Below are 24,662 nucleotides of genomic sequence, written 5' to 3' on the forward strand. Positions count from 1 at the left end.
CATCCCGAGGCATTGGCGTACAACGGAAAAGAGTCTTCTACCGTCCCCAAACTTTACTCTGAGGAAAATGGATTAGGGGGTTAACCACGTTTTTAGGAAGGCAGCATGGAGGGGGAAAAACGTCCTTCAGGAAATAACACAGCTCTCCTTTACAAATGCTGATTTCCCAGAGTGGGAAACCCACAAACTGATTTCCGTACCCTCAATTTTCCGTCTCCAACCGCCACCAAATCAGTTAAAACGGAGCTCTTGAAGTTCCCTACGCGTGCCTTAAAATGATCCCTCCGAGGAGCGGTAGGGGTGACGTCATCGTAGCGCGACGCTAGGAAGTAAGCTTCTAGGCTGCTCTGACTCCGTCAGTCCCGAGCTCCAGAACCTGACAGGACTGCGGTCTCGCCCTTCTTTTTCTTGCTGCTATGGATAATGCCTGCGAGTCGCCCCCGGAAAAAGGTGGAGAGACGGGGGAGTCAGAAGAAACGGCTGCTGCTCCCGGGGGCCCGGGGGCTACCGACACAGACGGAATCCCAGAAGAAACTGATGGGGACGGAGATGCGGATTTGAAAGAAGCTGCGGCGGAGGAAGGCGAGGTAGGGAGACATGTGTGGATGAGGTCAGAGGAGTACTCCGAGATTGTGTTAACAGAGCTTGCTCGACCGGCTTCCTGGTTGGTCCCTGCCAAGCCCAGATAACTCGAACTCACCATGACTCCCTCTAGATCTGCCAAGATGTGTGCGGAGAGGGAGGAGACAAAACTGTAGTGCTGGTTCGGTTCCAGAGCCCCAGCCTCTGGGTTAATACTTTTAATCCCCGCTCCTAGATATTAAGGCTACTTCTAAGAGATTTTTTAAAAAATTTTAGGCAAATTCTACCCCTAACGTGGGGCTGTACCTCAGGACCCTGAGATCAAGAGTCCCATGCTTTTCAGGAGGGGCTACTCAGGCGCCCCTAAGGGAATTTTACATAGCCTCTTGGTTTTCCTGGTGAGGAAATTGGGATCTGATGTCACAGACAGTGCAAGAGCTAGAACCCAGGATTCCTCGTATCCCTTTGACCGAAATATGGTTTCTCCTAGATGTTGCTCAAGCATAACTGTCATACGCCGCAGAGCCGTTAAAGGGAGACTTGGAGTTACTGGTTCAGTCATGTTTTTACCCTCGTGGGACATTTAACTACGACCAGTGACCTGGGTGTCAATGTCCAAGGGACTCTATAGCATAAACACACCAAACCCCAAGAGCTCAGCAGTGTTGCCTAACTGAGCATCAGTCAGGGGACTAGAATCTCAGCGTGCTCTGGCTTCCATTTCTAGAGATGGAATCTTGGAGTCTTAGAACTTCCTAGGGACTTAAACAGATCATGGGGAGGACACTGCATTAGATAGAAACAGCCTTTCAGAGAATTAGGTTGCATCAAAATATATAAAGTAAGAACTTTTAGAAAAATGTGGGAGCACCTGGTTGGCTCAGTTGGTTGAGCATGGGACACTTCATTTCAGCTCAGGTCATGTTCTCACGGGTTCCTGAGTTCAAGCCCTGCACTGGGCTCTGCGCTGTCAGCAAGGCTCCAGCTTGGGATTTCTCTCTCTCTGCCGCTCCACACCTCGTGCTCACATGCTCTCTCGCTCTCTCAAAAAATAAGCATTAAAAAAAAATGTGATGAAACTTTTTAAAGAAGGAACCTTTAAAAAAGATCTGAAGGACATAGAGGGTTTGAATAATAATTGGTTCGGTTCAATAAAGAGCTCACTACATACAGAAATTTGCACCCAACAGGAGATACATTTTTTTTTGATACTTCTGACTGAAACACTGTTGTTTTTTTTAATGTTTATTTATTTTTGAGAGAGAGAGAGAGAGCACGACCGGCTGGGGGCGGGGGAGGGGGGGGGGGTTGAAGAGAGAGAGGGAGACACAGAATCCGAAGCAGTCACCAGGCTCAGAGCTTCAGAGCCTGACGCAGGGCTCAAACCCACGAGCCGTGAGATCGTGACCTGAGCCAAAGTCGGACATTTAACGGACTGAGCCACCCAGGCGCCCCAAACTGAAACACTTTTAAAAATTGATCATATACCAGGGGTACCTGGGTGGCTGGTTGGTTAAGCTTCCAACTCTTGACTTCCGCTCAGGTCATGATCTCAGGGTTTGTGACATGGAGCCAAGGCTGGGCTCCCTGCTGACAGCACGGAGTCTGCTTGGGATTCTCAGTCTCCTGTCTCCCTCTTTCTCTGCCCTTCCCCCCACTCGCGTGCACGCACATGCGTGCTTTCTCTTTCTCTCTCTTTTTCTCTCTCTCTCTCTTTCCCCGTCAAAAAATAAACCTTTTTTAAAGTTAATTTAAATTAAATTAACTTTAAAGATTGATCATATACCATACCACAAAGAAAAACCCAAATTCTTAAAAGCGGAAATCAAAACAGGGCGCATCCTATTAGCACAGTGCAATAAATATGAAATTAACAACAAAAAGCTTCTCCCAACTGCCACTCCCCCCAAATAAACTAACCCCTGGACATTTTAAACTGTTTTTTAAATAGCCCTTAGATTAAATTAACAAAGAGAACACTACATCATATCATACGGGCCTTGACCAAAACCGTATTTAAAGAAAAATTCATAGCTTTACATATTTGTATTAACAAACAGGAGATGCTGAAAATAAGCACCCAACTCAAGAAACCAGAAAAAGAACAGAATAAACCAGAAATATTTGATGTTCAAATTTAGGCCAAATAAATTTTAAAATCCAAGAAAAATGACTCATTTTTAAGGAGAATATAAATCACCAAAATTCAAGCACATAGAGGTTAGAAAACTTGTATAAATAGGTAACTAGAGAAGAAATTGAAAAGTTTTTTTAAAGATACGCTATCTTCACTTTTACCTACCCCCTTATATTCCTCTATGAGTTTATGTGAGTTCCTCTTTAAGAAAAACAGGTTAAATCCCATTAATGAAGTTTGTTGTCTTTTGATTGTATATTAAGTTGGAGGGGATGAAGTTTGGATTTGAATTATTATTAAACATCTAGCATGAGTAAACCTATGTTAAATGCTTATGTGGGAAGAGAAATAAGAGACAAACCTATCTTCAAAAAGTTCACATTCTAGCAGTGAGAAACATTTGCGTGATACAGTAGAATTGAAAGATAGGAAGAAAAGAGCATTATGTGTGGGAGAAGCTCACTTAAAAGTTCCGAATCCATGGGGCGCCTGGGTGGCTCAGTCAGTTGAGCTTCTGATTCTTGGGTTCCACTCAGGTTATGACTTCATGGTTCATGAGCTGGAGTCCACGTTGGGCTGTGTGCTGTCAGTGTGGAACCTGCTTGGGATTCTCTCTCTCTCTCTCTCTCTCTCTCTCTCTCTCTCTCTCTGTCTGTCTCTCTCTCTCTCTGTCTCTCTCTCTCAAAATAAATAAGCTTTAAAAATATATATTAAAAAACAAAAGTTCCAAATCCAGGGCCAACTAGCTCGCTCAGTTGATAGAACCTACAACTCTTGATCTCAGGGTCATGAGTTCGAGCCCCATGCTGGAGGTAGAGGTTACTTTAAAAAAAAAAAAAATTATTAAAAGTTACAAATCCAAAGAAACACTGTTTTGATGAGAGGGTGCCTCCTTTTTAATATTCTTTCAAGATGGAATCATCAACAATAAAGAGATGTATAGATTTAGAGGCAGAAGAGCTGGCTGGATGGAGAGGCCTTTTCTGACATCCCCTCTAAAGGATGAGGTCAGGAAAGTGGGCTCAATGCGGGAGAGTGGTTATCATGATCCTTGGCACTTCATTTCCTTTGTAAACATACTAGAGCTAGGATCATATAGCTAAACTGGAAAGTTGGATTCTTTGGCTGGTTTTCTTTTCACAGCTAGGCTATAAACTTCTTTAGGACAGAGAGTGTATCTTAACGCATGATGGTACAGCCAGTGCTTGGAACCAGAAAAACTATTGAATAATGGATTTGTTGTGCTGTAAAGAGAATGAGGTCTTACCTTCTTCCCCAAGTCTGGAAAGTAGGCCAAATATATAATAGGGTTTCTTTTCATCTTCTCAGCTGAAGAGTCAGGATATCTCAGATTTAACAGCAGTTGAAAGGGAAGACTCATCTTTACTTACTCCTGCAGCCAAAAAAATGAAAATAGATACCAAAGAAAAGAAAGAGAAGAAGCAAAAAGTGGATGAAGATGAGATTCAAAAGATGCAGTAAGTTACTTTCTGATTTTTTTTCCCCATTTCAAGTCTCTAACTTGACCGTACAAAGTCAATAAATTTGGGGAGCCTGTAATTTTTTTCCCTTTTTTATACTCAAAAGAAAGTAAAGCAAATAATACTTTATGTAACATTTTAGGAAATATAAATAAATAAAAAGAAAAAAATATCCTCTTGTCACCAGAAATAAACACTGTTAGTATTTTGAGGTATAGTCTCCAAGGTATTTTCTATACATGTATATCCAGAAATAAATTTTTTCAAAGATGTTACTGTTTGTGACTGTTTTTCACATTGTATATGGTGAATGTTTTCCATCTTTTTTAATGGGCTCGTTGCAAATTTATCAGAGAATACAGAAAAATAGAAAAAATAATTACCCATAATCCCACCACCCACAGTTAACCCTGGGTATGGATTAGGTTATATACTTTTTCAGATTTTGTTTTAAATGTTTTAAATATTTATAGCTAAATACTTTCTTGTAAATCTGCCTGTAAATTATCAATTTCAGTGGGTGCATTGTATTCCATTATGTAGATGAATGATCATTTAACCAATACCTGTAGTTCTTTTTCTTCTTTTGACATTATTATGATTGAGCATCTTTGAGCCCATCTTTGCATACTTGTCCATTTAGTTCCTAAATAAATCCCCAAGGAGTGAATTGCCAGTTCAAACAGTCTGAATGTTTTCAAAGACTCTTCATACACATTTCCAAATTTTTCTCCAGAAAGGTGGTTGCACTTCACACTCTACCAGCATGTATAAGTTTGTGTCCTCCCATTCTTACTAATACCATTCTTTATAATGCTCATCTGTCTGATTCATGAAAAATGTTATCTTATTTTAGTTTATCATTTTAATTTCTTTAGTTAATAGTGAAGGTTAACTTTTTTTCCTCTGTGTTGGTCATCGGTATTTTTGTAACTTGCCTATTCATGTCCTTTGCTTATTTTCAAAATCGCTATCTTTTATTTATTGGAAAGCATTAAGAGCATAAACCCTTCTCCATATATTTTACAAATATTTTCCCCCAAGTCTGTTAATGTCAAAAACTAGTGGTTTGAATATAAATTTATGTATCAAATTTTTACCATCAATGTGAAATGTAATAAGGTAGAGTTAGGGGTAGAGAGAGCCTAGTGCTGAAAACATAATCTGTATAGTGACCCAACATTGTAGTTTAAGTTTTTGTTGTTAATGAAGTAGAAACGAAGTTGTATGTCATTTTCTCTCAAGTTTCTAAAGAGTAAAAATGCTTTGTCTTCATTCCTTGTAAGCACCAAGCTTAATGCTATTGACCCCTCGAAAATTCATTTTCTAATTGTCTGAGACTTTTATTGATGTGATAATATACCTTAAACATTTGTTGTTGTAAGCCAACTTAATTATCTGAATCTTTGTCTAGAATCCTGGTTTCTTCTTTTTCTGAGGAGCAACTGAACCGTTATGAGATGTACCGCCGGTCAGCGTTCCCTAAGGCAGCCATTAAAAGGGTAAGGATGGGCTACCACACTTCATTTCCATCAGATATGAGAGTTGAACTAGACACAAGAACTGTGTCCACCTCATTTTGAATGAGGTGCTAGTCAAGTTGGTGGATCATTCACACAGGAAAACAAAAATAAAATGCCTCTCGATTATCAATTGGAGTTTTGTATTCTGGGGATAAGGTCTAAACATAGAGAATGAGTGACTGTACACCTGAATCTTTGTCTTAATAGTCTTAATTTCAGTATCCAGCCTTTAGTAAAAACCTTTTTAGTACAAAACTCTTAAGGGTACCATATTCTTAAAAGCAGCCCTTGACTTTCTTAATCATAGTCTTTGTTCTTCTTTCAAGCTGATCCAGTCCATCACTGGCACCTCTGTGTCTCAGAATGTTGTTATTGCTATGTCTGGCATTTCCAAGGTTTTCGTCGGGGAGGTGGTAGAAGAAGGTAAGTGTTGTTGATAGCATGTACAGGATTGAACCTCTGGTGGTCTTAACTTTCAAGAATATCTATGCTAGGGGACCTAATAAAGTACCTGTGGGTGTTTCCATTTGCACTAGAAGTTGACCAAGTGGGGCACTTTGTATTCAGGAGAGCATGACCATTATTCCTCAAAAGTTTTAATACTGGGACTCAAGGAAGCATCTGGGAAATCTTTCCAGATTCCTGTCCTCAGTCCAGGGCGACAGAAGCCTACTCCGTATTTTTCCCCAATGGAGTTTGCTCATTTCTGTTGCCAAATTAAAGACCTAAGATAAGCTATCACTGGGGGCTGACCAGTGTGGTATGATGAGGAGTTGTCGAATCCTGGGAACTGTCCTCTATCCATCAAAGAAAGAACCTTGGCTGAGTGTATTGCTGGTCTCCAGTCAGTGAAATGTTTTATTTTTTTAAGTAGAAGATTATATATTACACTAAAGCTAACATGATAGGTTTTATAGCATTCTCTTAAGAAGGGAAAATGTCTTGGTTTATTTCCTTAGCAAGCTTAAGAAGGGTTAATGAGAATTACAGGATTCAAATGGATTATGTGATTAATAAGTCCTGTGTGACCATGAAACTTTCTTCTTATCTTCTGTCTAGCACTGGATGTGTGTGAGAAGTGGGGAGAGATGCCACCACTACAACCCAAACATATGAGAGAGGCTGTTCGGAGGTTAAAGTCGAAGGGGCAGATCCCCAACTCAAAGCACAAAAAAATCATCTTCTTCTAGACTGAAGCCTAGAAAGGCCTGGTACTGAAGGAAGGAGTACCGGTTCCAGACTTCCTACTGCATGAGACTTTTGCACAGGTGCTTTAGTCCTCTAAGGATTCCATGATGATTTTAATGTTTCTCAGAACTCTGATATTCATCACATCTAAAAGGCATGCAGCCTGTTTCATACTTGCCTTGACTAAATATTGGCACCTCTTTGGACATTCTGAGGCATTTAACTATTTCTTGGCTAGTTGGAAGAAGAAAGGTACATGGGCCTTAAGCGTCTTCCAGACAGAGAAGCTGCTTTCAGAAAGTCTTTCCAAGAAAGCTTTGATGGTTTCACATTGAAGCATGAAGTTGCTATGATTTAGGTTGTTTCTTCCATCTGGTTTTAAGTAGATGAAACAACCAGTAACTTTGACTTGTGATACTCTACCATGAAGAACACAGTGATGGGAGGAGTAGTGGAAAAGTTTATCCCTGTACACATGTAAAGTTCCCTATGGATCTTGGTGAGTGATCATTAAACTGTTTTCCAACTTGCCTTATGTGTATTCATTTTCTGTCTAGCTGGTTGGAATGGGGAGAAGTTCATCATTATTTTTTGGTGTCAGATTAAAACTGGTCTTTGGCTTTTTTTGAAAATTTGAGCCCTTCCCATTTTCTACTAGAACCATTTAAAATTTTCTCAAGAGTACTTAAAACACTTAAAAAATAATGTAAAAGCCCATATGTTTCAGGTTCCTATAAACAGATAAACCACAACCAATGTTTAGTAAGTTTAATTTGCTTTTTTCAGGTGGTTCACAGAACCAGTACACTCAAGGTTTGATTAGATAATGCAACATTAAAATTTCCCAATACTGACCAGTATTCCAGTTCATCAGATACATTCTCATTGTTTTCCTCAAAGAGAGGGGAATGGAGTGACCTTTTATTGACAGTGATTAGCAGTAATAAGGCTACTGTATATAATTGGCAATCCCCAAGAATCCTTTCCTCTATCATTCAGTTTCATAGGGAGAAGAGTTTTGAAGCTGTTCTCTTTTGAAGCTTTCCTGAGCATGTCTTAAAAGATTCCAATTCTGTTCAGCACCCTGATGGGGGGGGAGTGGGGAGAAACAGTTTGGACTCACAAAGTTGAGCAAATCTTTTATATCTTACACTAAAACCCATGGCTTTAAACATATATTTAGCCAGTGAAGAAGACACATCACATTTGGGGCATTCCACAAAGAAATGCTGTAAGACTCAGGCTAAATCTTGACCAAAAACTAATAAACTGGGGGAAGGAAGAAAAAGCAAATAGTCTCTCAGCTCCAACAGGAATTTTTTTTAACGGTTATAGGAACTATAGCTATTTCAATTTGAGATATTAGATAAGGCTGAAACTTATAAACAACAAGGGAGAAAGATCACATCCCAAGCCTGGCCATTTAACAAAGCCTCACCGTTTAAGGTTCTCCCAGAGTGCGTCTTCCTTGTGTCTGTTGTAAGAGATGGGGAAAATAATCCCCCCTCAACAATAGCTACTAACTACTATCCATACCTACCTAGAGGTGAATGGGAATATTCCTATGCTAGTAGAAAGTGGGGAAAGATCTAGGTGAGGGCCGTAGTCTCTGGAAGGATAGTACATCACACCAGCTTCTCTTGAAAGAGTAAGGACTATGGTAAGTCACAAGGCAATGAGAGCTTTTGTAGTTCTCAACCAAATGCATTGCAGCAATGTTCAGTTGTTTCCATTGTTTTGTGATGTTACTATAACTGATTTTAGAAGTTTAGGCAAATATTAAATGAGAAAAAAACAAACCTTCAGTGTTAAGGTTTGAAATGGCAAGTTCCCATATCACTATGGGAATACTTCAAACTACTTGCTTTCCACCAGCCCTTGAACTAGTCTAAGGGGAAACTAATGTAAATGGGTTAAATGGGAGCATTTAAATTATGGGGCATGTAAGGGATAATGTTTATCCCTCGTATATTCCATACACAGAAACCATTCCTTTCAGAAGCATGAAAAGGGTACATAAAATTTGAGGCCCATGGCAAAATGGGTGGGGTGGGGGGGTGGGAGGTGGGGGTGGGGATGGGAGATTAAATAATACAGCAAAAGCAGCCATCACAAAAATAGAACCTATTCCTTCTGTCTTAAATCAAAGAAATGAGGTTAATTATTCCAGTGAGATGAAAACAAATCTGAGATTGATAATCATCCCTGTAGCTCAGCTAAGAGATAATTAACTAGTCCCTACACACTAAAGCCGGTCTCCAGCACGTCCATGTAAACGGGAAATCTAGACAATCATAGATGATACATAGTTGTAAATGTTTCACAGCTGAAATGATGATGTGCAGCAGCTGAAGTCTTTGAGGGATAGTGGTGCTATCACTCCAGACATTTTCTTGAGGTATTATTTCTTGTTCACAGAGTCTTAGAGCTCCAAGGCAGAAATCATAAGCAGTCCAAAGCACTACTGTTCTCCTTCCATTTTTTTTTCTTTACATTTACCCTGAGGACTACCAAGAAAGTCTTCTTGCTCCCAGTGAATAGGAGTATGAAGTTATACAAGATGATTGTTACTAAAATTTCATGGGACCATGACCCCCACATTTCCTGGAGGAGGATTTCAAGACACAATAGCCAAAACGGCCACGTAAGTCAGAAATTCTAGGGCACCATTTGTCACATAGACAAGAACTCTGGAGAGCCCAGAAACCTGACTGAACTCTGGTCACTAAAGGGGTTAGCCTTGATGCCTGCCAGAATTGTTTGTATTGCCTACCAGCAAGCACAGGCTTAAGGTGAAGGTATTCCAAGCAATACCTATTAGGCATTTTCTTTGCATGGAGGGATGCCAGAGGGATATGGTGGGTGGGGGAGGTGAAGAGGGGAAGAGAATCAGAATGTGGTTTTAAACCAATTCAGGTGAACCTAAGGTTGAATGATTCTATTTTCCAGCTACTGAATCTCCCTCCTCTAAGAACATTAGAAAGGCCATACTTGAGAGGACCAGTGATCCATTTTGCTCAACATTATGCCTTCCAAAGGAACACTAAGGGGGAGTTTATGGAGGGACACAGTTACCCTCTCAGTTGTATTTCACCAAATAGCCTTAGTTTTCTAGAATTCCTTTGGAAGGCCACCATACAAGGATTCCTCTTAAACCTTCAGCACCTGTACATAGGTTCTGCCAACACCACTTCTTGGACAATGAGCTCCTTAAGTTTCTGATTGGCTATGGGAAGTGCTTTCTTGTACCGAAGGCTATGAAGTTGAGCCCTAGAGCTTGTATTTCAGGACTTGGTGAACACGTCCTTCCTCCTGTTTATCTGATGTCACACCACCCTTAGCTTTCGTCTTTCCAGAATTGGAGCCAACATCTTAAATATGTGTACTCATGTGGAAGTATCTCCACTCTCTGATAATTTTTGCTATTCTCTTGACCTTTCTTCCCTTCACCATATATTTTGCAAATAAGGTCACTAGAAATGCACAGACAATTTAAGCCATTAAAATGGTTTTGTAAGGGGTCCTGTTTTCTGTATTGTCTTCATGTGCCTTTCCTGATGATGCAGTTGGGTTTTGAGCCACAGCAGCACACTGACCCCTCCTTCCCTTCAGCAATGGTTAAGTTTCTGTGCTGAGTTCTGACAGAGCTTGCTGCCTCACTGGTTGCTGGTAAGTACTTTACTTTACACTTACCTAGACTGAACCTCACCTGTGATTTTCCTGTGTGGTCACAGCCTGGCTTATGTGCCTTCTCTGGTTTTGTTATTGTTTTAAGTCCCTTCTGGTTTACCTTTTATTCCTTGGAAGTAGGGACACTTGACTGCATTATAATATCCTGCTCTCAGATTATTTATAAAAGTCTTAAGGAAGGTTAAACCAAGCGTTGACCCATAGGAAACTTCCCATTAGCATTATCTCCAGAAAGATGTTTATTCTTCAGTGTCTAAGTTTTTTCCTAAGCATGACAAAGTATTCTCGTATCTCATAGTAACTGGTGCTTTTGAAATTGCTTTAGTGACGGACCTTGACAAAAGTTCTTTGGAAGTCTGAAGAAATTATATCTTGCTCCTTCTTGAATGCATGTTTCTTTTTATCCTCAAAAAACTAGAATATGCAAGTCAGGCATGATTTCCCATAAAGGAAAATAGTTTATCTTTCCTCCAATAGGTCATGTGTGATTAAGATTTTAGTGACATCACTTAATAACTATTTTACCATCTTGCCAGTTTAGTTAGCTAATGAACTTCCGTCCAATCAACACAGCATGAAGTGTATCACAGAGCAGTATGGATGAAGGTAGAATGCTGGGGAAGAATTAGGTAGGAAAGAAAGAGGGGGGAAATAGTTGTTTTATGGGGCAAGGGGAAACCTACCTAAGTTGAAGCGTTTTTGTTTTGTTTTGTTTTTTACTTAAGTCAAAATTACACGGTTTTAAAAAGCCACAGTGATAGAAGGGTATGAGAGGCAACAGGTTGAGATGTTTACGTTATAGTTTAAAACACATTTTCAGCTCCCAAACCACCAAATGCAGAGGAGAGTGCTGGTAGAAAGTCCCAGTGCCTGGAGAGCAGATGTGCCTGGGAGCCCAGGGAGACGAAGGAAACAACTTCTGAAGTACAGCTGTGGAAGAGAGGCAGGACTCTAGGCAGGCAACAGGGGGCTCAGGATCAAGTCCCTTGGTGATTCTTACCACATCATACCTTCAACCTAGCTCAGGGAATATATTTTCTTGATTTAAATTCCAAATAAATTCTGTTACAGAATCGCATCGCAGTGATGAAGTACAACAGAAAAGAAGCTTAATACAGCTTGGCTGACTGTAGGATCAGCCAAGATGGAATGAGCTTGGCTCCCTTTCCAAAAAAGGCAGCATCCAGGTCTCCCTTACTCTTGTGCCTCTCCCGGCTCCCGCCTTGCTGGCTATTTCCTGTTCTATTCTACTACCATGGCCAAAGCTCAGGCCAAGGACTTCTCAGGTCTGCTACAGGAAGCTCTGGGACATAGAATCTTTGGTGGCTCTGTGGGTGACTGAGGAGATGGGTACCTTCTCTTGTTCACACAGGCTGTAGAGGAAGCAAATGTCTCTGCCATGAAACCAGGTGGTGAAATGGCCCTACAGTGTTGACAAGATTCCACCTAGTGTGGAGAGGGTCAAAAGGCTTTATACAGGCAAGACATGCTTGAGCCACGCACAAAGCTGCCCCCAGTTTCCTAGAACTTGGTCATACTTTGCCCTGTCTTCCACCCGAGTCAGAACAGCTAGTAGAAAGGACACCACAAGGAGTGAGGTGAGCACTCCCCAGTCCCTCTGGCATCCTTAGCAGACTTATTCAATGCTGGACAGCGCCTTCTGTCATAGGTGGTGCTATTGCTGGTGATCTCCTTCTCTCTCCTTGGCACAGATGGCTGAGCCACTGCTATCAGAGCTCAAAGAGGGGGTTATATTTCCTAATCTCCTGAAGCAGTCTTTCTTTATCCTGGTTGGCATTGGCCAATGCTCGTTTAGTTTCTATAAGTTCCTTCTGTAGGGTAGGCAATTCTTTCACCTGAGGAACAATAAATAATTTACAGTTAATAAATAAGGTAACACGCCTTGCAGAAACATCCAGTAAAGGAGCAAGGAGGCAGAATTGAAGCAGAAAAATCCATAAATTCAGTTAGTGATCAACTAGATCTTTCTAAAAGCCTAATCCCATCTTCAGAATTCATCAGTTATAAGGACAGCAACAGGTAGAAATACACGATCAGCAAGCATTCACCTACAGTTCCTGACTTACATCCTCTATTCAGCACTTCTGGAAGTTGCTGCTAGATGATAGGAGCCCAAACTACCCAGCTATACACAGCACAGGCAACCTTTTCAGCTCTCTGAGTTTTACCAGCTTCTGAATTTACAGCCACTAAGGGTCTATGGGAAAGGTATTGTGCAGTTAGGTCCTCACCTTCTCTCCAAAAGACTCTCCTGTGGGCACCAGAAACATCTGTTCTTTGGGGGGCTGCCTCTTCTCACTCTTAGGTACTTCAGCTGATGGTGTGTCCTGAGCAGCAGCTGGAAAAAAGTAAAGGTTCTAAATAGCAAACTTCTGCCAACATGCAAGCAATTCCTAGGTATCACCCACTCCCTTACAGGACAGAAAAGGCAGAGAAGCTGGGAGGCCAACAAGCCCAACTCACCGCCTATGTGGAACACACCATCATCACTCCGTTTCACCACAACATGCTCCATGGCCAGAGTAATGGGGATAGGGCCTGGAGATGTTGGATAGATGGGGGGTATATCATCCTGCAGAAAAAAGGGAAACCACATGATGCCCTCAAACAGCTCAGAGCAGTTTGGGTAACAACCCATGCTTCTACCATCTGGCTTGAAGCAGCTTTATGCCGTTGTGTATCCACACATTCTTGCAACGTGGAGAAACATAACTGAGTTTCTCCCATTCTAGAGATGGTCAAACCGAGGACAGATAACTTAATGGGCTTATACATAGTCATGTATGCCAACGACAAGGTCAGGGCTAGAGACAAGGTCTCCTCACCTAAATCCAGAATGTTTTGATAGCAACACACATTTTATGTATTACTATAACCTTCACAAAGAATGCCAAGCTGCATTTACTCACTTGATCCTCACCACACTGTACAGCGGCCAGGGAAGCGATGATAGCAGTCACTGCCAGAATTCCTTGCCTGACAAAGTCTAGAGTAAAAACCAAAAAAGCTCCTCTCACCTTTAGGGTGATGCTGCAGTGCAGGAGTTCAATCTGCATGGGAACTACCACTGGGATCTCTTCATCCTCCAAGAAGGGCCCCAGGCCATTGAGCACCGAAGTGAACAGCTCAAGGTCACAGCCTCGAAGCAAGAAATGCAGGAAGCCATTTTGTGTGGCCAGTGGGGAGCGAACGGCTGCACCAGGCCCCACCTCAAAGCGAAGGCCCACTGCTGGCCTGATGTGGTCAGTCTTCAAAGTTGAGGATTCCTGAAAGCTTGTACCTTTCAGAAGAGAGACAGAAGGAAAACATCAATTAATTATCAGTCAGGGACTTTTCTAAGCATTTTACATACATTTAATATTCTTAAGAACCCTATGCCAAAAGTATTATCACCATTCCCATTCTAGAGATGAAGGAACTAAGGGACAGAAAATAATTTGCCCAAAGTTATACAACTTGTAAGTAGCAAGCACAGGACTTGAATGCAGGCAACAATGACCACAAAGACTGGGCTTGGCCACTTTGCTATCATGCCTCTCATGGTGGAAGGGAGGTCAAGGGCCAATGAAAAACTGGCCTTGCTATAAATCTGAGACACTGGCTAAAGGCCAAGAAAAAACACAGGACCCTCAACTCTGCTACACTTAAACATCTCTTCCTTTCTCCAAATCTTGGTGTTCTCATTTCTCTCTGATAAAGCCAAGCAGGATCTATGCTAATCTTCTCAAAAGTCCATAAAGACCTATCACAGGTGTAGCCAAGGATATGAAACAACTTCTATACTTATATAGCTGCAAATTGTTACAAGCATTTTGGAAAACAAATCGGTATTATCTAGCAAAGTTAAAGTTATACCTATCCTAATGCCCTAGAAATTATATCCTCAGGAATATAACTCTGAGAAACTCTCTAACACACATACCAGGAGACACGTATGACAATGTTCAAGGCAATCCTGTATGAAATAGCAAAAAAACCCAGAAACAACCCAAATGTCTGTAAAGAAGAAGTAGAGTTAATGGGTACAAGGGATATTTTGGGGGCGATGGTAATGGTTGCACAACTCTGTTAAACTGCTAAAATTTATCAAATTGTATACTTATCATGAGTTAATTTCATAAATGCAAAGTATACCTCAATAAAGCTGTTTTTAAAAAGCAAAAATTGGTATATTCATACAACAGAGTATTATATATTAATGAAAATGAATATATCATAGCTAACTCAACAACCCAGAAGAATCTGAAGAATATCAAAGAAAGAAGCCAATCATGAAAGAATACAAAATAATCCCACTTAGAAAACCTCAAAAACCTTCAAAGCTAAATAATACATTGATACAAACATGTAGAATTGCAAAGTAAAGCAAGAGAATGATAAACACAAAATTCAGGATAGTGGTTCTCTATGACAGGTGAGAGGCAGAAGAAGATCCAGGAGAGAGGCTCCTGGAGACTTCAAAGTTAATGATACTATTGTATTTATTAAACTAGGTGGGCGGGGGGTGTCTGGATGGTTCAGTCAGTTAAGCGTCCAACTCTTGGTCAGCTCAGGTCATGATCTCATGGTTCCTGGGTCAAGCCCTATGTCCAGTTTTGCACTGACAGTGTGGAGCCTGCTTGGAATTCTCTCTCTCCCTCTCTCACTGCCCTTCCCCACCCCTCTCTCTCTCTTTAAAAATAAGTAAATACGGGAATGAAAGCTGGTGCAGCCACTCTGGAAAACAGCATGGAGGGTCCTCAAAAAACTAAAAATAGAACCACCCTACAACCCAGCAATTGCACCACTAGGCATTTATCCACGGGATACAGGTGTGCTGTTGGAAGGGACACATGCACCCCCATGTTTATAGCAGCACTACCAACAATAGGCAAAGTATGGAAAGAGCCCAAATGTCCATCGACGGATGAATGGATAAAGAAGATGTGGTATATATATATACAATGGAGTATTACTCGGCAATCAAAAAGAATGAAATCTTGCCATTTGCAACTACGTGGATGGAACTGGAGGGTATTGTGCTAAGTGAAATTAGTCAGTCAGAGAAAGACAAAAATCATATGACCTCACTCATATGAGGACTTTAAGAGACAAAACAGATGAACATAAGGGAAGGGAAACAAAAATAATATAAAAACAGGGAGGGGTACAAAACATAAGAGACTCATACATATGGAGAACAAACTGAGGGTTACAGGAGGGGTTGTGGGAGGGCGGACAGGTTAAATGGGTAAGGGGCACTAAGGAATCTACTCCTGAAATCATTGTTGCACTAGATGCTAACTAACTTGGATGTAAATTTTTAAAAATAAAAAATAAAATAAAATAAATAAGCAAATAACCTTTAATAAATAAATAAATAAATAAATAAATAATAAAGTACAATTATCAAAGGACTGAATCTGAGTGACAGCAGTTCCCTGATCAGACACAGTTTGATGTCAGCAGCCACACAAATGAAGAGGTGGACAGTGGCCTCCTGTATAAGCTTAAGGAGCACCTGGGAAGTGAAGATGGCTAATAGCCTACTGAATACAAAGCCCCAGAAAGACCTATGGGAGTCTCTCTGCAAGCAGGAGGCTTCACTGGAGTTACTCCCCCTAATGGCTACTGGAGAGAACGACCAAGGGCTTGGCACTTAGGACAACTATCCTTGGGGCACAGTGACAGGTGAAGCTAGGGCTGCCCCAGACAAATCCCACCAGCTCTCCTGGAATTGCTACCATCCTCACCTGGGCACTGTCCATGCAGGAACTGCCATAGTCCCACGGTTCCCAGCTGCTGGAGGGTCAGTTCCTCTGCCTGGAGGGCCACAGTCAGATCTTCACCACGCACCTCAATCCCAAAAGACACCTCATTCACCTTCAGGACCAGAACGGAGACCTGTAAAAGGATACTCTCTTAGCTGCGTCCCTCCCAAGCTTCTAGCCTTGAGCCTACCCTCTGCAGAGAAGAAAGTAGAGCAGCTGACCGGGTGAAGACTGAGGTCTTCCCCACTGGGTGAGACCGAACTGTTGGCCTCTGGTGACCCCTGGCCGTAACTATCCATAAGAGGGCTCCCTTGAACGCCAGCACTGTCCAGGACATTTGGAAGAGTTCCTGGTGGAAGAGATTCTGGACCAGACTCTGTATAAGAAAGACAACAGATGAGTTTCAAAGTCAAAAAATTCTGTTCAAATCCAATCTCTAAAAACAATGACACTATAAAAACAACAACAGCAACAACAACAACAAACATTTATGACGTTTATGAGAACAAATGGGAATTTGATGGATTTAAGGAATTGCTAATTTTTAAGAATGGATAGTGGTATTTGGTCACATTAAAAGAAAACCTATAAATGGATGCAACCCAAGTGTTCCCTGACGGATGAATGGATTAACAAAATGTGGTATAAACACACAATAGAGTATTAGCCTTAAAAAAGAAGAAAATTCTGACACGTGCTATGAAGTGAATGAACCTTGAGGACATTATGCTAAGTGAAATAAGCCAGTCACAAAAGGATTCCATTTATATGAGGTACCTAGAGTGGTCAAATTCAGAAATAGAAAGTGGAATTGTGGTTGCCAGGAGCTGAGGGAGAAGGGAACAAGGAATTACTGTTCCATGGGTACAGATTTTCAATTGTAGAAGATGAAAAAAGTTCTGGAGATGGTTGGTGATAGTCGCACAACGATGACTATACTTAATGCCACTGAATTATAGTTAAAAATGGTTAAGATTGCAAAGTTTATGTTATATATATTTTACCACAATGAAAATTTTTTTTCAAAGATCTTTAAAGTCTATTTCCTAGAGATACGTCATAAAAATATTTATGGACAAAATGATATGTTTGGAATTCGCTTCAAAATAACATGGAAGGAAGGGAAGTGAACAGAAGTATATTTGAAACAAGAATGACCATGAGTTCTTAATATTTGAAGCTAGGTAATGGGTACATGAGGACTCACTATTTGATTCTGCCTACTTTTCTACATATTTGAAATCTACATATTTGGAATAATATTCCATATTCCATAATAATAACAAAACAAACAGGGTACACACCACCCAGTTTCAGAAACAGTGCATTCTCTTTTCATTTTCATTTAGACACTCTTAAGAGACCATTTAAAAAGTGTCCAGTTCAATAAGATAAAAGAACCAGTGTAACTTCCAGTAGTGACTGATGCAATTCCTAAGAGTTACTCATTTTACCATAGACAAAGCTTCTAGTTATTTTCCAATACTAAAATACATAGGCAAAACAAAACAAAAACAGACAACACACACACACCACTGACGCCAGCCACCAAACTAATCCTACTGCCATAGCTACGTGGCTGTAAGACTAGCACTCTCTCCTTTGGTCTGAGTCTGGTTCTGTGATAAAGGTTAAGTGCTAACCCATAACCTAGAAAATGTGTGGATAAAACCAGAGCCACAAATCTATTAAAATTTCTCTTTTTTGGTCTTGGTTAAGAAAATGTCTATTTTATCAGAACTTAGCTCCTTCTGTATCCTACTGGGATACAGGCAGCAGAAAGAACCCTTTCTGGAATTCAACTTTGCCTGGCTCTGCTTCCACCTACCAGACTCCAAGAGCATCACAAAGCTATCACTGCCATCACTGTCCACTGAAATCCGATCTTCGGGGCCACTGTTATCCAATGAAACGCCATCAAATGACTGCTGAGATACCGTCCTCTTCATGGAGAAAAATCGGAGTCGGGCAGCACTTCCACTCAATGGTGCTGCCGCCCCCTCATCTATTTTGGCCATGGGCTCCCTGTTTAAAAAACAAAAACCACAAATGTGGCTTAAGATATATGTTCTGTCCCTTGCAATACCCATCGCTTTCAGCCCTAATAGTTATTTATACATAAACTCTGATGTCAACTATTACCTGCTGTAAGGGGGTCACACCATTTTCAATTGCTGGCCTTTGTGAATCCTCCGGCATTTCAAACTGCATAAGCAGCTCTGCCATATTAACATTATATGTCAAGTTTATTCAAGGTCATCCCATTTTTAGAGGAGACCAACTACTTACAGCCCCAGTGCTAATGAAGACACCTGAAACCACCCACATCCATTCCACAAGTGTTTACTGAAAAACTTCTGCATAAAAGGCACCATACTAGGTACAGGGTGGGAGTGGAGAGTAGATAAAATAAGAAATAAGGCATCCCTTGTCCTCAGTTAATGTATAATCTATCAGGAAAGAGAAGATTTATTTATTTATTTTAACATTTACTTACTTGAGAGAGAGAGAGAGAGAGAGAGAGATGAGTGGGGGAGGGGCAGAGAGAGGGGGAGACAGAGAATCTGAAGCACGCTCCAGGTTCTGAGATGTCAGCACAGGGGTCAACACGGGGCTCAAACCCACAAACCGTGAGATCATGATCTGAGCAAAAGTTGGACACTTAACTGACTGAGCCACTCAGGTGCCCCAGGAGAGAGGAGATTTAGACACAACTTACCAGTATACGGGAGTAAATCACACACCTCATAGAGGAAAGAGACACAAGCCAAAGGCTAGGCAATATCAAAGGGTGAGAAGAAGGGGATCAGGAATGGCTTTGTGGAAAGAGATGGCATGTGAGGTGGCCCTTGAAGGACTGTGAAAGAAGGAAGGGGGCATTCTATGGGGGAAGAAACCACATGAGCAGAGACACGGAACTAGAAAATAAAAAGCACCTTTGTAGACCAGTCAGTAGCTCAACCAGCTAGAGCTTTGGTTTTGTTGGGGAGAACAGAAAGGCACAACTCAGTGAGAATAAACCTTTAAAGATCTTTTTTTTTTTTTTAATTTTTTTCTTTATTTTTTTGAGAGAAAGGGAGAGCGTGAGCATGGGATGGGCAGAGAGAGAGGGAGAGAGAGAAAATCCCAAGCAGGCTCCACACTCGGCACCAAGCTTGAGGCAGGGCTCATGACCTGAGCCCAAATTGAGAGTTAGACACTTAAGCAACTGAGCCACCCAGGTGTCCCCTTTAAAGATCTTTTAATCTTACCTTCCCATTTTATAGGTGAAAAAACTCACTCAAGGTCATAAAGGTGGAATTAAGAAAAACCCAAGTCTCCTAACTTCTTGCTTGCTAAGTGTTTTTTTTTTTTTCCTCTTTACCACATGGGTTGCAGCCAGATTACTGAAAAACCTGGATTAAAGATTACATATGAAAGTGCTTTTAAAACTATTAAGTAGAGGGGATATACAGGAAATCTCTGTACCTTCTGCTCAATATTGCCATGAACCTAAAACTATTCTAAAAAACAGTCTATTAAAAAACTGTAAAGTGCTGTAAGGAAATATCATAATAATTGATTATGCCACACTAATAAATTCAAACTAAATTCAGGGGTTATAAGGAAAAAGCCTGAAAGTTTCAGAGAAGAGAAATAACAAGATCAGGCCTATGTTTTAAGAATTGTGACCTGACTCTTTCAAACAAGGTAGGGAGGAAAAGACCTCCAATGAGGAAATAAATTAATGGTTTACTGAAATAGTCCACATGCGGGAACAGACAGCAGAAGCGGCCATGAGACTCCCTAGAGCAGTGTTCTCAAAGTGTCGTCCTGGTAGGAGCATCAGCATCAATGGGTGGCTTATTAGACATGCAAACAGTCAGGCCCCATCTCAGACCTACTGGATGAGGAACTCTGGGACTGGGGCTCAGCAATGTGTTTTAACAAGCCCTCCAGGTGATTCTGAAGCATGCTTCAGTTTTAAGAACCACTGCTCTGGGGATTACAGTCAGAATTTGACAAATGACTGTAAGAGGCAGAGCTAAAACACAGAGCTTGAACAAGCAGGAGAATGATGCTACTGAAGAAAAGAAAGGAACTGGTCTGGGGAGAGATAAGGAATTTAGCTTTATGTATGTGAGGCTCAACACACCCTGGAAAATCCATGCAGAACTACGTGCAGTAGATAGTTTTAAATGACGAGCAGGGGAGAAAAGTCAGAACCAAAAATATAGACCACAGCAGAAGTGAGAGATGGATAAAATAACTTAGAAAGTATTAAAAAAAATGCACTGATATAAACCTTCCTGAAGCTTGGCAAATACGTCAAGAACCTTAAAAAATGTTTGTAGTTTGGGGCACCTGGGTGGCTCAGTTGGTGAAGCATCTGACTTCGGTTCAGGTCAGGATCTCACGGTTTCTGAGTCGGAGCCCTGCATCAGGTTCTATGCTGACAACTCAGAGCCTGGAGCCTGTTTTGGATTCTCTGTCTCCCTCTCTCCCTTTCACCCCCTCTCCCCACCCCCCCCCAACCCCCAACTCATCTCTCTCTCTCTCAAAAATACCATTAAAAAAATTTTTTTTAATGTTTGTAGTGTTTGACCCAATAATAACCCACTTCTGGATTTTTATTCTAAAGATTCAGATATGCATAAAAGAGTAATATTCACAAAAATAAGGGCATTTAACACAGCATTGGTTCTACCTGAGAAAAACTGGAAACAGACTAAAGCCCGCCCATAGTGGAATGAATGAATAAATTAGGATACATCCATTTGCTAGAATACAATAGAGCAATTAAAAATTATGTATTCAAATACCTAATGAATGGGAAATTATTCACACTAAAACATTAAGTGAATAAAACTGGAAGTTTTCTACATGATATAGAAATAATATAATTCTATTGCCAAAAAAACCAGTATTTGTGTATACTATGTGTGTATACACAGGTAAGGATTCACATGGGTACACAGGTATATGTATAAAAATTGGAAGAAAATAGATCCAAATGTAAATAGTGGCTATCTCTGCATAGTGTTGTCACAAGTGACTTTGTTTTCTTCTTTATTCTTCTTTTTCTACATTGTTAACAAAATGAACACAAATCATTTTTATAACTTAAAACATAAAATTATGGCAAAAGCAATCAGAATACAGACAGCCTAGCGCCGTGGAACAGTTGTGTTTATAGGATAAGGGGAAGAAGAGAGCATCCAAGCTTTCTTGGCTCCTTCTGAGTAGTGTGAGTGGCCAGACAGGGCCACAGGCATTCAGGATGACTGCAGGGCTGGCTGCCACACAGGGCTGTCAAGGACAGGGAGGACCGAGAAGAGGCCATGGGACTGGAAAGTCAGAAGTCAAGGTTGGTGTTTCAAAAAAGGCTGGTGTCACACACACCTTTCTTTTCTCTTTACCACCTCTCCTCTTTTCCCATCTCCCTTACGCTTCTCCATTTAGAAAAAGCAGCACGTTTGGTGACTTGGAGTCCAGGCTTTCAATCCTCACCCTACCACTCACAAGTTATACAACCTTGAACAAGTTTCTTACCTCCCTAAGTCTGTTTCCCCATCTGTAAAAGGGGGACTGATATTAGTACCTGCCTTCAGGGTTGTACAAGAATTCAATGGATTAATATTGTAAGTATTGAGGTCAGTGCCTGACACACAGAAAGTACTCAATAAATGTTGCCTAGTATTAGTATATCTATTATCCCTTTAAGTTTCCCTTCTCCTTCCTCCTAGGCTATCTGTGCCTAAGAGAACTGGCATTGCTCAGAGACCCATTTAGACCCACAATCCACTTAGACAAAGCTCTAAAGCCACTGATTTTCAAACCATGATCCTCAAACCACAAAGAGTCCCCAACAAAGATTTCCCATAGCCTTCATTATCTTTCCTAAAACCACAAGGCACCCATGGAAAAATCCATACCTTTCCACTCTTCTGACTGTGCATTTCTGTGTTTTTCTGCTTACTCCCCACTGCATCTTCAGTGCCTAACACAGAGCTGGGGACAGAGTCAGGGCTCAAAAAATTTTTGTTGAAAAAAATTTTTTTTGTTGAATAAATAGATAAAATAGATGAAATTCTTCCTTCTCTAACTCTGGCAGACATTGATAAGGTGTACCAGAAAGCAAACCCAAAGCCCCAACCTCTCTACTTATAAGATAAAGGATTCATAGGCTCATCCTTTCTAAAACTTCAGTTTCCTCAGCTATAAACTGAGGATACAAATTTCTGTAACTATCTCATGGGGCTGCTGTGGGGATCAAATCAAACAAGATACTACATGAAAGACCACTAAAAAGAATAAAATATCATGCAGATGCCAGATATCATTATTATTATTCATTATTATTCTGGGCCTATCTGTATCAATAATGGTGACTCAGTGAAAGAGGAGGGAAGATCCTATGAAGCAATAAATGCTGACTTGAAAACTCCCCAAGAATAGGCTAAGATACATGGAGGCATGTGAAAATCCAATTTCTGGCTCTTCCTCTATCACAGAATTAGAGGTAGTCCTAAAAATAAGTCTCTACAGTTGGCATACCTATATCCTCTTGGTAGCCTGAAAACTCTTCCACTGCCCTACAGGTAGCACTGAAAACTAAAGTCTTTGCCACATTAAAGAGGCCATGCTATACATTGTCCTGGACTAGATGGTGCTTCCCAAACTAAAAGTACACACAGCAGGAGGCCTTAAGCCCAATGATCAGAGCTAGGAGGAAGAAATAGGGTGAATGAAGGAGGCAGAGAACCACTCACTTGGCTGGGGGCAAGGACAACATCTTGTGCATGGTGGAGGTCATTCGGTCTCTGCCCAGACTGAAGGCATCCTTAGTCAGGGACACAGCTTCCTTGGTGAGGTCCATAGTGGCATGGAGAGCCTCTTTTGTGGCATCCTTGGTCATGTGAATAGCACTTGACAATTCTCCCTCAATGTTCTTCAAGGGGATGAGCTCAGCCTGTCCATTCACAGTGGTATCCCTGCCACTTGGGGGCTTCAACACAGCCGGTGAGGTGGATGCTTGAGCTCTGCTCAGTCTCTTGGCCTGCAAGGAATCGACTGCCTCATGGCCCTTCCCTGCCTCCTGCTGTGCAAGAGAATCTGAATCCTGTAGTTCTCCATTGCTAGGGAGAGGCAATGGCCTATCCTGGGATGCATCCAGATTTTCAATGCCACTATCCTCCAGAACCTTCTCAGGGCTTGCTGGGCCCTGGTCTGAAGAGGCATCAGACTTCAGCTCCCTATCCTCTGAAGGAGACAACTCTGAATCTATGAGGCTGGTGGTATCTGAACCTGCCGAGTCAGCTTCAACAGTCCCAGGGGTAGGATGCATGAGCAGAGCCACCTCAGCACTGGGGAAGAGGACCCCAATGCAAGCTGTCTGGTCCTGCAGGGGAGACCCGGTCATGGCCTCTGTATCCTTAGTCAGTTGTTCTTGAAGACCCTGTAGCACCTCCTTCAGGCGCAGTAGAGCCAAGTACTGGTAATGGTCAAGCCTCACACGGACATGTGCAGGGGAGTGTACAAGCATGTGAACATCTGCTGCATCCTCGAGCTCAGTCAGAGGCCCTTTGTTGTCCACACTACTGCTGCCTTCTCGCAAAACATCCATGACTTCTGTAAGGCCTGACAGGCTTTTCAAATCATGTTCAGTCTTTGACCTCTGATGGGACACAGTGTCTGGGGCAAGGACCTCAGACTGGACAGGACTGCCAAAGCTAGCTGATGGTTTCAGCCTCCCTTCTGTGGCCAAAAGGAGCTTCCGTGCCTGAGCTTGCTGCCAGCGGAGGGGCAGACAGGCCCAAATGGACAAGGGGAAAGGGGCCACAAAATTCAAGGTATGGCCTTTGAAGTTCTCTGTTCCCTCAAAATCCAAGGAGATCTGGGTGAAGTGGATGGACCAGAGATCCTGGGAAGCCTTAAGCCTCTGGGGAGGGAGGGTACTGGGTTGAGGAAGGCGGGAATCCATCTGGAAAGCATGATGTAAAAAAAGCATGTGCAGAAGGCTAAAGCCACCTGGAACCTTGGGAAAGTGAACATAATTGGAATGAAAGAACTCAGCAGCCGCAAAACCTCGGAAGAGACTTTGGAGGTCTAGACAACTACAATGTGGGGCATGACGCGTATTGGTGGCAGTCATGCCTGATGCAGAAAAGACAAGGGCCTGAGGACGATGCAACCCAGCCTGCTCTCTCTTCTCCAGCGGGAAGCTCACCTTCAGAGAGAAAATGAAACCCGATTCAGAATGGACATCTGAGTAGCTCTGCAACCTATCATTGATACACATGTGAAAGAC

The 24,662-nt window shown here is 41.7% G+C and overlaps 2 protein-coding genes across 3 annotated transcripts in view; one reads left to right on the forward strand and one right to left on the reverse strand.

Annotated features, from left to right (window-relative positions):
- The first annotated feature begins 299 nt into the window (after positions 1–299).
- Positions 300–7,442, forward strand: TAF11 (TATA-box binding protein associated factor 11). Of its 2 annotated transcripts, XM_019456833.2 has the most exons (5): positions 307–587; positions 4,049–4,197; positions 5,615–5,702; positions 6,050–6,146; positions 6,783–7,442. In XM_019456833.2, exons 1-5 carry the CDS (start codon positions 417–419, stop codon positions 6,911–6,913), a joined length of 636 nt encoding a protein of 211 aa, XP_019312378.1. In that variant the 5' UTR covers positions 307–416; the 3' UTR covers positions 6,914–7,442. The 2 variants fall into 2 exon arrangements, with proteins under 2 accessions (XP_019312379.1, XP_019312378.1); XM_019456834.2 differs by lacking the exon at positions 6,050–6,146 and having other exon boundaries at positions 300–587; positions 6,783–6,839.
- Positions 7,443–7,664: 222 nt separating this feature from the next.
- The window catches only part of BLTP3A (bridge-like lipid transfer protein family member 3A), a 59,328-nt gene continuing 42,330 nt past the window's right edge, over positions 7,665–24,662 (reverse strand). Inside the window, exons 14-21 of the mRNA XM_019456825.2 lie at positions 23,125–24,581; positions 18,201–18,397; positions 16,594–16,748; positions 16,355–16,505; positions 13,640–13,902; positions 13,086–13,194; positions 12,854–12,960; positions 7,665–12,457 (exon numbers count right to left, since the gene is read on the reverse strand). Of these exons, the coding sequence (XP_019312370.1) occupies positions 12,332–12,457; positions 12,854–12,960; positions 13,086–13,194; positions 13,640–13,902; positions 16,355–16,505; positions 16,594–16,748; positions 18,201–18,397; positions 23,125–24,581 (2,565 nt within the window). The 3' untranslated portion in view covers positions 7,665–12,331. The remainder of the gene's footprint in view (positions 12,458–12,853; positions 12,961–13,085; positions 13,195–13,639; positions 13,903–16,354; positions 16,506–16,593; positions 16,749–18,200; positions 18,398–23,124; positions 24,582–24,662) is intronic.

Source organism: Panthera pardus, unplaced genomic scaffold (genome assembly GCF_024362965.1).
Source record: "Panthera pardus isolate Hobbes unplaced genomic scaffold, ASM2436296v1 HiC_scaffold_17, whole genome shotgun sequence".
Lineage (NCBI taxonomy): Eukaryota > Metazoa > Chordata > Mammalia > Carnivora > Felidae > Panthera > Panthera pardus.

What these genes read in the sequence shown, in the direction of transcription:
- TAF11 (XM_019456833.2), top strand. Translation starts at nt 417, where the DNA reads ATGGATAATGCCTGCGAGTCGCCCCCGGAAAAAGGTGGAGAGACGGGG. An exon ending in CTGCGGCGGAGGAAGGCGAG is followed by an intron (nt 588 to 4,048) that starts GTAGGGAGACAT and finishes TCATCTTCTCAG; the next exon opens with CTGAAGAGTCAGGATATCTC. An exon ending in CTAAGGCAGCCATTAAAAGG is followed by an intron (nt 5,703 to 6,049) that starts GTAAGGATGGGC and finishes TCTTCTTTCAAG; the next exon opens with CTGATCCAGTCCATCACTGG.